General features: G+C 44.9%; 1 protein-coding gene across 7 annotated transcripts in view; it reads left to right on the top strand.

Annotated features, from left to right (window-relative positions):
• The window catches only part of CSGALNACT1 (chondroitin sulfate N-acetylgalactosaminyltransferase 1), a 415,840-nt gene extending 407,145 nt beyond the window's left edge, over window positions 1-8,695 (top strand). For all 7 annotated transcript variants that reach the window (XM_055120424.1, XM_055120430.1, XM_055120445.1 and 4 more), the window contains 2 exons: window positions 3,898-3,979; window positions 6,644-8,695. In XM_055120424.1, the coding sequence (XP_054976399.1) occupies window positions 3,898-3,979; window positions 6,644-6,933 (372 nt within the window). In that variant the 3' untranslated portion in view covers window positions 6,934-8,695. The remainder of the gene's footprint in view (window positions 1-3,897; window positions 3,980-6,643) is intronic.
• The last annotated feature ends 5,889 nt before the right edge of the window (window positions 8,696-14,584 follow it).

The following is a 14,584-nucleotide window of genomic DNA, read 5'->3' as shown; positions in this document are numbered from 1 at the left end:
AAGAGTGGTAGTAGTATCTAACCTTCAAACTTGTGGTCAAGGTCTCCATGAAACTAAAAGAGAAAATAAGTTTAAACATTCCACTTTCTTGGCTCAAGCTTTGTTAATTCTTGCCAAGATACCATTTCTATCTTAAACTTCTTTTCTTCCTTGTATTCCAGCCCTTTCTTCCTCTGTCACGGAGACATTTCCAAAACACAGATTAACTTCATTTAAAAAAAAAAAACACTTTGTGGGCGTAAGCCATTGGTATGCTCCTAAGTATTGATAGGCCCACTCTGGGCAGGCAGAAACTGTCAGCTTGATGTACAGCATTTCCCATTTCCATGGTGCCAGTGCTCCCTTGGCAGCCCACTGTAGTCATCAGCATGATGTCACTGAACACAGAGCTGGGAAGACATGTGCATTCCTGGTGTGTTGGTGGCACAGCAGCACAGCCCGAATCCTCTCTGGAGCTATTCCTCCATGAACTCTCTCCTAGACAAATATTCGCTCATAATATCAACACATCAACACCACAAAGTGAGATGACCAAGTACATGGCCTCCAAGTAGAGCAGTCTCATGGATTTTTATGTTGATATATTAGAGAAAATGCAACCAAGACTGTAAAAAATCTCCCAGGGCGACTGGGGGAGAGCCCCAGCAGCTCTCCCCATCGGCACCCAGATTCGGGGTGGTCCCAGGATGCTCGCTCAGCTGGGGCAGCCCAGGCCATGGGGTAGACAGAACAGAAAATGAGGGCCAAGCTGGTTGATTGATCAGTTGCCCTTTATTCCATTCTCTCCACGCATCTGTTCCAGTCTCTCTGAGCTCCCCATTCTAGTCTCACACTGCCCCTCATTCCCAACTCCTCCTGTCACTCCTGCTCATCTTTCCATGCTCCATCTTGCCTGTGTTCTCTCTGTCTCCTCTCTGGATTTGGACTCCGACTCTCTGACCTCTGGATTCTGACTCTGACAGCTTCTCTGGAGGACTCCCTCACTCTTTCTTCCTGTCCCCCACTGGTCTCTCCACCTCTTGCCCTCTGGGCCCAGCTACACCCATCTGGTAGCAAAATTAACATAAGAAAGCTCTTCCCAACTGCCCAGCAGGCTCAGGGACAGAAACACCACCTGGGAGCATTCCTCTCTTCCTAGCATCTTAATTAACATCTTAATAATATTAGTTATTTCTGTATGGACACAGTAAGAGATACATTGAGGCTGGTTGGGCAGCTTTCCTGAGAACATCTTGCCACAGATTCAGACTACAGTGCCAGGCCAGATTAATCATTCCTAACCCTAGCAGGGTCCGAATCGAGTTATTACTTTTTGGATCATGACAGCATCTATCCATGACCAAGCCCTTAACCTATAGTTAAGCATTAGGCACTTTTACCAGGCCCATCTCGATGCCAGGATAACACATAGCTCACCACTTGCCCTGGGTCCATCCAGTCCCTCATTGGGACCCTGCTTTTGGGAGTGCTAGGAAGTAAGGGCAGCTGAGGCTTAGGTCAAGAGAACAGATGCCCAGGAAGAAAATACTTAGAGTCAAATGACTCCCACAATACAAAAGCATAGCATTTACTACTGTCTTCCTGTGCCCATACAAAAAGGACAATGCTCTGAATAACTATGCAAAGAACTTAAGGAGAAGAGAAAAGCAATATTTACAAGTCAACAGAGCACAAAGAAAGAAGTTACAAATAAACACAGACAATGGGAGCACTGTGATGGGAGTAACCAAAACAAACTTAAGCTTCCTGTGGCAATGTTATCCTACACAAGACCACTGAAATTTCATGTGGGAACAGTGCTGTGCTGTCACTGACAGCACCCAGTCCAGCAAGACTGCAGTGAAGGGTACCACTCCACTTAGGGACCAGGCTGTGGGGAGTGACCTCTGATGAACGCAGGTCACTTCATCTTGACACTATACCATGGCACAACCACATCAGCTTTGAAAAGCAGCTGCATTTTAGCATGTCTCCAGATAGTGACTTCACAGGGTTTACCAGTAAAATCTGACGTTAAATCAGAAATATTCTATAGCATATTTCCAGCTCATACATCAGCTGACCTGTCACCCTGTTCCCAGGTAAGAGTCACCCATCCACTGGTTCAGTCTTACAAGGCCCTGATCCACTCAGCATGGGACTCAGGATGGCTGCCTTTAATACCTCATTTTCCTTTTCCAACCTGGTCCCTAAGTTTTCCTGTTTGAAACTTTCTCTTCTAGTTTCATGTTGGGTACTAGTACCGCTCTTTGACTGCACCCAATACCTTTGGGGATTTGTCTGTATCTGGCTGGTGGAGGTGGAAGAGATATTAAATTATTTGCTGCCACAAAAACTGTGCACCTGGTATGACTGGAATGGAACATAAACCATTTTAGGACAATGACTCAATAGATATTTTTCAGATTTTACTGCTCTGCACCATCTTTCCATTGATACTAATGAAATTGTCTTGTCACTTGGGAGATATTGTATAACAAGCCTTTGTTCTCAGGCAGAATAGAAACACATCCTCTGGAATGACTATCTTACCTCAGTTCCATTGTGCTCAGAAAGCCACGTGCATGCTGCAGGCGCATGCTGCAGGCACACGCCACATCTGCAGCAGTGTCCACGTGCACTCTGCAGGCGCATGCCGCATCTGCAGCAGTGTCCACATGCAGTCTGCTGTGAAAATAAGGTTACAGAGTATAGCAATCTTAAATTCATCAACCGTTTGCAATTTTGCCTGGGGTAGAGATCAAGTGAAGCTCCCAGAAAGTGGAATGGCAGTGAGAGGACAAATGTTTGGGGAGGGCCAAGCTGCACTGGACCATAGGGTGATTTAGCTCACCCTCCTCATGTACAGGACAGGAAATGAAACTCCAGAAGCAGACGTCTCTGTCAGGAAAAGGCTGCCCACCCATGGTCAAGTTGCAACCAGATGTGGGTTTTTCTCCTTCCCTGCCTGTTTCTAGCAGTGACAAAAGCCAGATACCAGCAGAAAGCGTCAGATATGGCAAAACTGGACTGCTCTAGCCCTCCTCTTCCCCACGAGGCTTTCCTTCAGTCAGAGCCCCTTTGTGAATGATAAGAATTAACTATGACAAACAACAGTAAAGCTTCAAGGGCCATTCCCAGAATTACATCAGCAAAAATATATAAACAGATTTTTACAGAAAAATTTGCCACTTCATCAAATACATTGGAAATTTACTTGCAAAGGAAGAAGCGCGGAGCAGGGCCAAGCTGGCTTGGTCTTGCTTGGATGGCCTTTTGGAGCCCTGTAGCTGGCAGGGCTGCAAAGGCTTTTGGGAGCAGTTTGGCTTTCCAGTGAAGATGAATGGACAGAGTCTTCCTTCAGAATCTGCAGTCGCAGCCCCTTCCTGGGGGAGAGTTAGTGGACTGCAGTGACAGTTTGGGGTTTTGATTTTATTCCTGGAGGGAATTCTGTCTATGTTCTCTGCCAGGGCCGCTGTGTTCTGCGTTGTTCTCCTTCCCTTCACTCAACTTCCTGAGCCCTTTGCTGGCTCGCTGCCCAGCCCTAGGTGAGGGGCCAAGGCCTCACACTCTCCCTGGCACTGGTACTGGGCCAGACACTTAGGAGGCTTTTCCATGGTGCTGCTCCAAAAACTCTGGGAAGTGTGCGCGCGTGCGTGCGTGCACAACACACTTCGGCGTGTGTACTTTCAGGCCCACACCCTAGAAACGTTCCAGCTAGAGGTGCCAAGAACCACACAGCCCCGTCTGGGGAATGGAGGATTACGGCCCTGGTCACTGAGGCCTCAGTCCAACTGCTGGCCGCGCAGGCAGGCGCCGTGAATCTCCGGGAGCGCGTGTGGAACTCGCCCCGGGAGGCTGCGGGTGCTCCTCACCCACCCTGCCCCGCAGCTCACAGAGCTTCCCCTCTCCCTGCAGGTCATAAAGAAGGAGACTGGGTTCTGGAGAGATTTTGGATTTGGGATGACGTGTCAGTACCGCTCAGACTTCATCAATATAGGTAAGAGGGGCCCTCAGCCAATGTGTCTCTGCTGCCACCCAGAGGCCACCAGCCTCAGTGCCCGCGGTCCGTCAGCTCCTGGGGCCTTTTCCTGAGAAAAGCTGCGATGGATTCAGGAGTGGGCGACACGCCAGCCCCAGTCACCCCTCATCAGATGCAGCTGGGATGCACGTCCCAGTGCTACCTTCGTAGTGCCCCCTTTTAAACACTGGTGTCCTAACAGCCATCACAACCACCAAAAAAAGTAAAAACATGAGGAATTTGAGTAAATGTTATACAATAAAGCTTTCAAATTTCTTTCTGCTGAACTTTTTCAGTTGTTCCTTCCCAATCTGGACGTTGCTGTGATTATCAAATACGGGTTCCTAGCACAGGACACAGGCTAAGGTGTTGGAGGAAGGACCAGAGTTCTCAGAGGCAAAGGGGACGCTTGGCCAATGAGTGGCATCGTCAGGGTGACAGTAGCCGGGTCCTTCAACCACCCAGTCTCACTGCCCAGGCCATGCCATACCCCTGGCCACGGTGAACTGGAAAGGAGTAGAATGACATGAAGTGAACGAGTTAAAGCCAGAAACCTTGCTGTTGGGCTCTGGGGCTCTGGGATGCAGCTGGGAGTCCTGTTCCCACACCCTTTGGTGGCCCCCTGCCGCTCTCCTGTACATTTCTCTCGGGCAAGGTCACCCCATATATGTGAGAAGCCCCAGAGTTTTGTTTTGGGGTGAATGGACTTCAGGGACTCTAGCACCCTCGTGTACACCATCGGACAAAAAGGACTGATACCAGCTTGTAGCCAGATTCTGTGATCTGAAACCCAGCACCTGAGTACTAGGTCTCCCATGGAGGAGATATCACTGCTCTTTTTTTTTTTCCCTGTGGGAGACTCCCGTTTCCCAAAACCCCATGTTTCCTTGGTATGTGTACAAGGACAAGCTATTTTGTGATGATTTATATCTACCAGACTTAGATGTATAGTAGATCTTCCTGAAGACAAGGCATGGCTGTAATTGACATATCATGTTACCTAAAGAAAATGAAAGTAAATAAAAAATGAAACCAATCAAAAGTGAAGCCAGAGAAAGAGTGTGGAGAGAGTACATGCCTTGCAGGCAGTCAACCTGGACTTCATAGCACAGCTAGGTGCAGCCCTGGAGGTCCCTGACTACTGCTGCGTAGCCCTTGGCATGGCAGGGTGCTAGCAACAACATATTCTCAGGCCTTCACATAGAACCACGAGCTGATTGGCTCAGAATTGCTGGGATGGGAAGGCCAAGCTCAGTAAGCCAGGACTTTGCTATAGAATCTTTGTGTCACATTTGGGCCCCAGTCATCCTTAGTAATCATGTAATTATTTTTAAAAATTATAATCACACAGCTTCTGTTTAAGAGGCTACAATGATACCTAAGTCAGTTGCAGCTTACCCTTACATTGCTATCTCAGTGGGTTATCAGACCTTTAATTCAAGGGTAAGGAAACCAGAGAGGGAAAGTATCAGCTTATCGGAGAACCAAGAATCAAATTCCAGATGCCTAACTCAGAACTGTACTTTTCTTTACTGTGCACCATGAGAGTGACAGTTCACTCCTCTTCAAAAGCCCAGGATCAGTGGCTGCAGATTCCCCTATGAATGGACACCTTTCTTGTTCTAGTGTTAGTCCATATCAGAGCAACATTTTCTTGGAATTTTCAAGATATAAGAGAAACAATAACCCTAAGTAAATATGTTAGAATCGTTTCACTTGTCTTTTAAGAGTCAGCTATATATTTTTCATGAGTGAAAATAATTGGGACTAATGAGTGACAGAACCACACTGCACTGGTTCTCTTTGAGATGCAGTGAGCTTTAGGGTGAGAAAGACATAGGCACCTCAGTTTACCATGGGGAGACTTTAGGGGACCATTTATTATGGTGTGAAGAAGTGCGTGATAGAGTGAAACAGAATATTCTCAGTAGAGCAACAGAAGCACTGGGGAGGCTGGTCTCTCAAGTGACTCACTTCACCAGCCCAGGTAGACACAGTTTTATGAGAGGAAAAGTTCTTTTTTTTTTGCTTTTTGGGTCACACCCGGCAATGCACAGGGGTCATTCCTGGCTCATGCACTCAGGAATTACCCCTGGCAGTGCTCAGGGGACCATATGGGATGCTGGGATTCGAACCCGGGTTGGCCGCGTGCAACGCAAATGCCCTACCCGCTGTGCTATCACTCCAGCCTCGAGAGGAAAAGTTCTTTGAGGAACAGTTCTATGAGAGGAAGAGTTCTTTTATAAGATGTGATTTTTTTTTCAAGGTGGTCTTCTATTATAGCACAATCCCTGGTTTATTCTGTGTGCAGTGGCAGCAATGAGGCCACATTCAAGCAGAAACAGCACTTAATATGATTTCATATTGAAACATTAAGATATGCCACGGCTCTTGAGATGGTGCACGGACCCTTCCTTAGCTCTGGGAAGCCACTGAAGCCTGTGATTTGGACACCTGCTGAATCCTGGTGTCCTTTCTATTCAGAATTTCTTGAACCTTTGGCCCACACGTGCACGATCATTTGGAGGTGTGGTATTCACCTTCCTGAATATGTCTTTCCTTCACACAACATTCTTTATTCAAAGCGCATGTAGTGTAGGAGCTGCCACACAGCATGGTTCCCTTCGTCTCCTCTCTTGACAGGTGGCTTTGACTTGGACATCAAAGGCTGGGGTGGAGAGGATGTGCATCTCTATCGTAAGTACCTCCACAGCAACCTCGTTGTGGTGCGGACCCCTGTGAGGGGACTCTTCCACCTGTGGCATGAGAAGCGCTGCGTGGATGAGCTAACTCCAGAACAGTACAAGATGTGCATGCAGTCCAAGGCAATGAATGAGGCATCTCACGGACAGCTGGGCATGCTGGTCTTCCGGCACGAGATAGAGGCCCACCTTCGCAAACAGAAGCAGAAGACAGGCAGCAGAAAAACATGAATTCCCAAGGAATAGACTTGGGGAGACATTTTGGGTTTTTTTTTTCCCTTAATAATTACATCAGTGGCTGAAACAAGAAAAATATCTCCATAAAGGGCAATAATGTATATGATTGATGAGAGAAGGGAGGAAAAGAGAGAGCCAACCATTTTGGGTTGCCTATTTGGCTTTATGCAGCAGGAATGAAAATTTCTCACTGTACTGGCAAGCACCATGACCCAAAATGCACCTTGTGTGGCATGTAACAAAGGAAGAATGGTTGTGACATTATAAGCCTAATGGTGTGGAGGTCTTGGTGGTATTTACAGCAGTAAGAGCTATTGTTTTCTATGCTTATTGAAATATTCATGAATTAAGACCAGTCTGAAGACAGGCACATTTCTCTCCGGAAGAGTGATTTACATCCATAGAACTATAGTGTCTAGTAGTGCTACAGAAGGACACGAAAATATGAGCATACACACATCACCATGCTTTAGAGTATATTAAGCCAAATTCAAATGGACTTAAAAGGGAAAAAAAACCTTAACTATTGTGTCATTTTCTTCCAAAACTAACCAAAAACAATCTGTTCACCTTTTTGATTATAAGTTTAATCATCTTTGTTAATTGATTTCAAAATGCATCTTTCTTTTTTTTTACTTTTGATTTATATTCTGCTTATTTATCAATTTTCCAATCTTGCAAAGAAAGCACAAATTAGCAAACCATTTAGTATTTTTGAGAAGGCAATTTTGGATGCAATATGAGAACTTCCCGTTCAAAGCACTGGATCAATCCCTCATTACAGAGTATGCTGAATGCAAGGGCATTCTCAGATACTGCTTGTTTGCCCCTTAACTGCCTTGAAGACACATTTGTAGGGCTTCTGGAAGAAAGAAATAAGGACACTTCATCTGGAGAGGATTTCTGAGGAGCAGCAACTGCATACAGCAGGGCAGGAAATACACTTTTTACCTTAACAGAAAAGGAAACACTCAGATTGGTGATAATTTGATTCATTCAAAAGGTAGAAAACATATTTTATCCTCAGGAGAAGGGGAGAAGACCCCTTTCTCACCTGTAGAAATAAACCAAAGTATATTGCAATGTGTAAACCAAACCTCCTTTCAAAGTAGGGTGTTCTTCCTGGCTCTGGCATTCATGAAAAGAACTGCAGAAACTTGTATTTTATGAAGGATCAGTCCAGCTGCCAGAGTCCTGTGGGACAAAAGAGCTTGCTCCCATGTCCAGTCACTTCTATTTAAGGGGGAATCGACTTAATTATTTTTCTAGTTAAGCAGCTTACTGAGTCACCACGATGATTTTGGAAATCACATTTTATCACAGTTCCAAGATATTTAGAAAAATATAGTTACCACTAAGTGGTTCCTATATTCATGTGAAAATTATTAGCAAGCATCAGATGCATGAGCTAATTATTTCTGATTTCTTACCTTCTGTTTGCCCGTACTCAACTCATTGTTTAAAAGCTTCAAGAACATTCAAGCTGTTGAGTTTTCATTTTTAAAGCATTGTATTAATTTTTCAAGTTATTTATATAGTTTAATTCAAATACAGGACATGAATGTAAGGTGACATTGGCCAAACAATAAAATATGATTTGTGGATATAAATTCTTCTTGTAGTAAAAGTTTCTTGTCTTCAGTGTTTGGAAAATAGTAATTTGTTAAAACTAGGGATTCATAAACATGGCATCACTGATGTTTGAGGTGAAATCATCTGTTGCCATGAGGCTGCCTTTCAATGCACTGTTCATACTTCACAGCTGCTCACTGACTGCCAGGAGCATCAACCATGTAGGATGACAGTCAAATGTCTCTACTCAGTGTCAGGTGCCCCAGGGGCCCAGTATCCCATAATTCAGACCACTGGGCTAAAGGGAGAGAAGAACCAAATCCTAAAGAAAATTAGAATAGAAATCCTAATTTTAATAATTTTACTGGTCCAATAATGCATGGAGTTCTTGCCAGGTCAGGAGGATGTATTTCTGAAAGGTTAGTGTCAATGAGAGAACATTTTGACTCTATAATCTGGTGTAAGTATACTACAGGGGGTGGTATTTGTGTTATTGTGCTGGAGCAATAGCACAGCGGTAAAGCGTTCGCCTTTCACGTGGCCGACCCATGTTCGATTCCTCTGCCCCTCTCGGAGAGCCCAGCAAGCTACTGAGGGTATCTAGCCCGAACAGCAGAGCCTGGCAAGCTACCCATGGCATATTGGATATGTCAAAGACAGTAACAATAAGTCTCACAATGAGAGACATTACTGGTGTCCGCTCAAACAAATCAATGAGCAATGGGATGACAGTGACAGTGACAGTGACATTGCACAATACGTGTAGAGCTAAAACAGTGATTATAATTTGTTTATGAGTTGCTAAGGGTATCTGAAAGACAGAGAAAAGAACAATATCAAACAATTTCTTTCTTTTTGAAATTTAGCAAATTTACCTCAAGTATTAACAGATATTGAGGCCATTTTCTAACACATACAAGAAGGGTTCTGTTTAACAAAAGTACCATTGACCAGTGAGTCTCTTGCCCGTGTGCCTGGCTGTCTTCCATGGGGCCCCTCGAAGGGGATGGGTTTCAACTTCCCTCCCCGCCCCGAGCAGAGCTCCCATGACCTCCAGAGTCTTAGCCACAGCCATACTCAAGGCCCCTCTCTACATGTTCAGATGAGCCTCATGCATGAAGGTACCGGCAGAGGAACCCAGGCGTGTGGGATCCGGGGCTGAGATCTCCAAGACTGCTTGGATCTGGACTGGGACTCTTCCACCCAGATTTCCCATTTTCCTAAGCGGTCACGCCCAGGGACTGCCCCCGGCACCATGTAATCCCACCAACAGCCAACATCCAGAGACTTAAAACCAAGCTTCACGGCCGTGTGACATCTTATAGCTGGAAAGCTACTGAGAGTTTCCTGCCCACATGGGAGAGCCTCGCAATCTCCCCGTGGTGTATTCATATGCCAAAACCAGTAACAATGATGGGTCTCATTCTCCTGACCCTGAAAGAGCCTCCATGTGGCATCATTGGGAAGGACGAGTAACAAGATGCTTCTAAAATCTCAGGGCTAGGAAGAATGAAGATGTTGCTGAGACTGCTCGAGAAATTCGACGATCAACAGGATGATGATGATGATGATGATGATGATGATGATGATGATGATGATGATGATGATGATGATGATGATGATGATGACCACCATTGACTAGGCTGCTTAAGCAAGAAGCATTGAGTTTTGGAATCTACAATCAATATACTGGTAATCTGGTGTCTGCTGGGAACTCACTTCCCACTATGCTGCCTAGTCCCACCCCTCTTCATCTTGGCAATGATATGTATCCTGCCCAGGAGGCTCTACCCTCAAGTCCTAGTCACCTCTCAGAGGCACACTTAAAAATGCCATCACATTAGGCTTCAATGGGAATTTTGTGAGGGCACTGGCATTCATTCTACAGCAGAACCTGCTCAAGACATACAAATGTCCTGATATGAGAAAGAAGCACATTCCTCTTTCATTTGATTGAGTTATTTGGGGGATCCTGGAACACTATTACTATCAATATGTATGAAAAACTATTTGAGCATGATCAGATGCCAAAATTAACCTACTAAGTCCTACTGTGTAGGAACATTGCTTTTAGTAATCTCAGGAAACCTGTCAGCAAATAAAGTGGGAGTGAAGGCCCTATGGAAATGTTTGAGATGAGGGCTTGTCACTTCACTCGAGAGAGCAGAGGAAGCCCAGAATGAATGTGATCACGTTTCATCTTTGTCAGGAGGAACTGCTGCAGGAAGTGAGTGAAATGCAAACACAAAAGTTCATAAGTTTGAAACTGTACATCACAGTGATTCTCTAATAAAAAATTAAAATAAAATCTCCTCCCCCCAAAAAAGGAAGTGCCATCTCGAGTTTGTCTAAGGTCCCTTCCATCTCTTTGCCTCCTTCCTCTGTTGGTGCTATATACAAACTACTTCTAGCTAGCCGCAGTCATCCTATTATAAGGGATAGTAGTATGTTTCTGGGCCCTTGTGCACCACATGTAAGATTAGCACATGAGTCAACAGATTTTTTCAATGTTTCAACACTCTCAGTACTCTCCTGGCACACTCCTGAAACAGAGATCTGCATCCCAGACAATATCCCATTGGTTACCTGCTGCTTCTCTCTGCTTGCTGTGCTCTGTGCTCTGCTCAGGCAGTTTTCCTGCCATACCTACTGCTCGCTTCTCTAAGGTCACTAGCTGCAGGTTGCTTGTTTACATTATTTTCTGTCTTCTCGCAGTCTCTGTTGTCCCTGATCTGAATGCTTGTCTGTCCTGTTTATGTTGTTTGTGTTGACTGTTTGCTTGTGTCAGATGTATATGTATTATATGTAGTACATACATGCATAATATATAATATGTATATCATATAATATAATATATAATGAATAATATCTAATGTCTATACATTATACGTTAGTATAGCAATATGGCAGAGAGTCTCTTGCCCGCGCGCCTGGCTGTCTTCCCCGGGGCCCCCTCGGAGGGGATGGGCTCCAGCTTCCCTCCCCACCCCATGCAGAGCTCCCAGCAGCCAAAGATCTCCAGAGACTAGCCAGCCATGCTCAAGGCCCCTCTCCACACGTTTGAATGAGCCTCATACATGAAGGTACTGGATCTGGACTGGGCCTCTTCTGCCCAAATTTCCCATTTCCCAATAGCTAGGCGGTCACTCCCAAAGACTGCCCCCAGCACCATGTAATCCTATCAACAGCCAGCATCCAGAGACTTGAACTGAGCCTCTACCCCATGCAGCAACAGCAGGGAAGGGTTTCTCTCTCCAGGCTTTTCCATCTTATGAGCACCACAAAAGGGAAGTAAAAGCTTGCAGTGATGCAATTTCTGGCAGAATTTTCCCTAGACTTTATGCAGAAATCAAAAACCTAACATTTCCTAATTGTCAGCAATGTGAAATGATTCCTTTTCAGCAGGTCGGACTTTGGGGGGAAAATCCAAACAATAATAGTTTTTTGTTGAAATACTGAAGGTAATAAAAGTAGCAGCCATTTCTCTAGACTGTGAACTAAGCCATAGCCCCACGCCGGCCGAGGAGAGGAAATATCCTTCTTTCTCGGTTCTCTTCCTTTTTTGGGAAGAAACGCGGTGTGGCATCAGCCATATTATGATGTCTATTAAGCAGGTACGAACTTGGTGATGCGGGAATGGGAAAAAAGCAAAAAAAAAAAAATATGTACTTGGAGCAGCGGGACACTTGGGCAGTCTTGGGCCGAGCTGATACCAGCGCATGCTACACCAAAATTCTACCCGGGTAGCCACACTTTTGTGCGGCCACTTAGCTGCTGATCTACGAGAATCCAGAAACCAACTAGACTACTTTTGGTCCCAGAAACTGCTTGCAGACATGTTGCTAGACTGTCAACTAAGCCATAGCCCCACGCCAGCTGAGGACGGGAAATATCCCTCTTTCTCGGTTTTTTTTTCCTTTGTCGGGCGGCGTGGCATCAGTCATATTATGAGGATTATTAAGCAGGCACGAAATTGGTGGCTCGGGAAGAAGGGGGGAAAAAAGTTATGTACTTGGAACAGTGGGACTTAATATCTCTTCATTCTCAGCAATGGAAAACTAATTATCAAATGCTTCCTTGGCAGTAGGGCTGTCTTTTTTGGGGGAAACTCCAACAACAATAGTGAGTTTTGTGTTGAAATATGGAATGTAATCAAGGTAAAGAGAAAATGAAGTGAAATTTATCAGTTACCCAGGCAGGGGCAGGGGGTCGGGGGGCGGGAGGTATACTGGGGTTTTTGGTGGTGGAATATGGGCACTGGTGAAGGGATGGGTGTTTGAGTATTGTATAACTGCGACATAAGCCTGAGAACTTTGTAACCTTCCACATGGTGGTTCAAGAAAATAAATTAAAAAAAAAAAAACAAGCTCCCGGAAACGATATCTTATCGCCTACTTCTCCCTCTGAGAGAACCTGGCAAACTACTGGGAGTTTCCTGCCCACATGGGAGAGCCTCGCAAAGTCCCCATGGTGTATTAATATGCCAAAATCAGTAACAAGCTGGGTCTCATTCCCCTGACCCTGAAAGAGCCTCCAATACAGCATCATTGGGAAGGACGATTAAAGAGAGGCTTCTAAAATTTCAGGGCTTGGACAAATGGAGACATTACTGAGACTGCTCAAGAAATTCGATGATCAATGGGATTATGATGATGATAGCAATATATGTATTATATATAACCTGTACTATATAATATATATTACCTATCCCTGCCCTTACCTGTTTCTGTTATCTGACTGGAAGATTCAATTATCTGCTTTATCCCTACTTCCTCTGTAGTAATCCTACAGAAGTTGGGGTTTCTAATCAAAACCTCAGTTTTGAAGCTGTGGGCTTCCCTGAGGGGCACCTGGTCAGCTTGAACCCACTCATGGTGGGAGCTGTCTGTCAGAAAAGGCAAGGCAGCAGGGCTCACCTTATCCCCTCACCCCTACACACCAGTCTGCTGTCAACATGTCCCACTCCTCCACGTTTCCTTGCTCTCCCCTGAGAGGAGGGAACCTTCCAGTCTTCTATGTTCTACTGCTTTGTATTCATAAATGTGACCGACTTGCTTCTCTGTATGCTCAGCGCATCATAAAACATAGTTTTAGCAGCTAAAAGAACTTTGCATAGGCCTATTTTTATGATTATTTTCTTGAGCCAAGAACATATAATTAATAATCCCCCAAAGTAGGAAAATAACTAATTCAAACCTAATTTTATTTATTTTAAATTTCACGGATATTTTATTTTACTTTTTGTCTTTAGCTTTGAGGCACACCCAGTGGTGTGCAGGGCTTGCTCCTGGCTCTATACTCGGGCATTACTCCTGGTGGGGTTTGGGTGCCAGGAATTAAGACTGGGTCAGCCACATGCAAGGCAAATGCCCTACCTGCTGGTAGCTTGCTGGGTCCAAACTAATTTTAATAAAATTTGAGTTAGGGAGACTGTTCTGATGTTTTTGGGTTTTATTCATTCTTATCAGGGTCAGTTTGATTTCTTTATGACTTTCCTATCCAGTTCGCTCGGTGTTGTGAGAATATTCATTCAGTGGGAGGCTTCTCTGTATGCTCAGCGCATCATATTAAAAATTATTTTTCATGGACGATCATGGGTTCCCTCAGACCCTGTGACAAAGGGAGAGCAGCCTAAGCTCTCCTTTTATGACCACTCCACCATACACATCTCTAAAAGAAACAAAGAAGTTACAGGAAGAACACTGAGGCATACATTGGTTCATTATGTCCACAAGCCAGTTAGTTTCAACCTCTGTGAAGAAATGCAAAGCTGGAAAGCTTTCCTGGGCTACAAGCCCCTGGGGTTTGCATACCAAAGACAATCTGGGCAAGCACCTGAGGTCTGCATGTCAAAGATAAGCTGGGTCTGGGTTCTGTGAGAAGAGGAAGACTGACTTTTTCTGTATACTGAGATTTATGTTATTTACTGAAGGCAGCTTAAAGAGATGTTCAGCTTCATCCAAGCCAGCCTGGACACATGAGTAATCTCGCCCATTTTCATGGGTCCCATGTTCCTGTCAGTTTGTAGGACAGTCTACACAGGCTCATCCTGACCATCTACTCCAGCCCCAAT

Source organism: Sorex araneus, chromosome 1 (assembly GCF_027595985.1).
Source record: "Sorex araneus isolate mSorAra2 chromosome 1, mSorAra2.pri, whole genome shotgun sequence".
NCBI lineage: Eukaryota > Metazoa > Chordata > Mammalia > Eulipotyphla > Soricidae > Sorex > Sorex araneus.
This window is presented reverse-complemented; position numbering and strand designations above follow the sequence as displayed.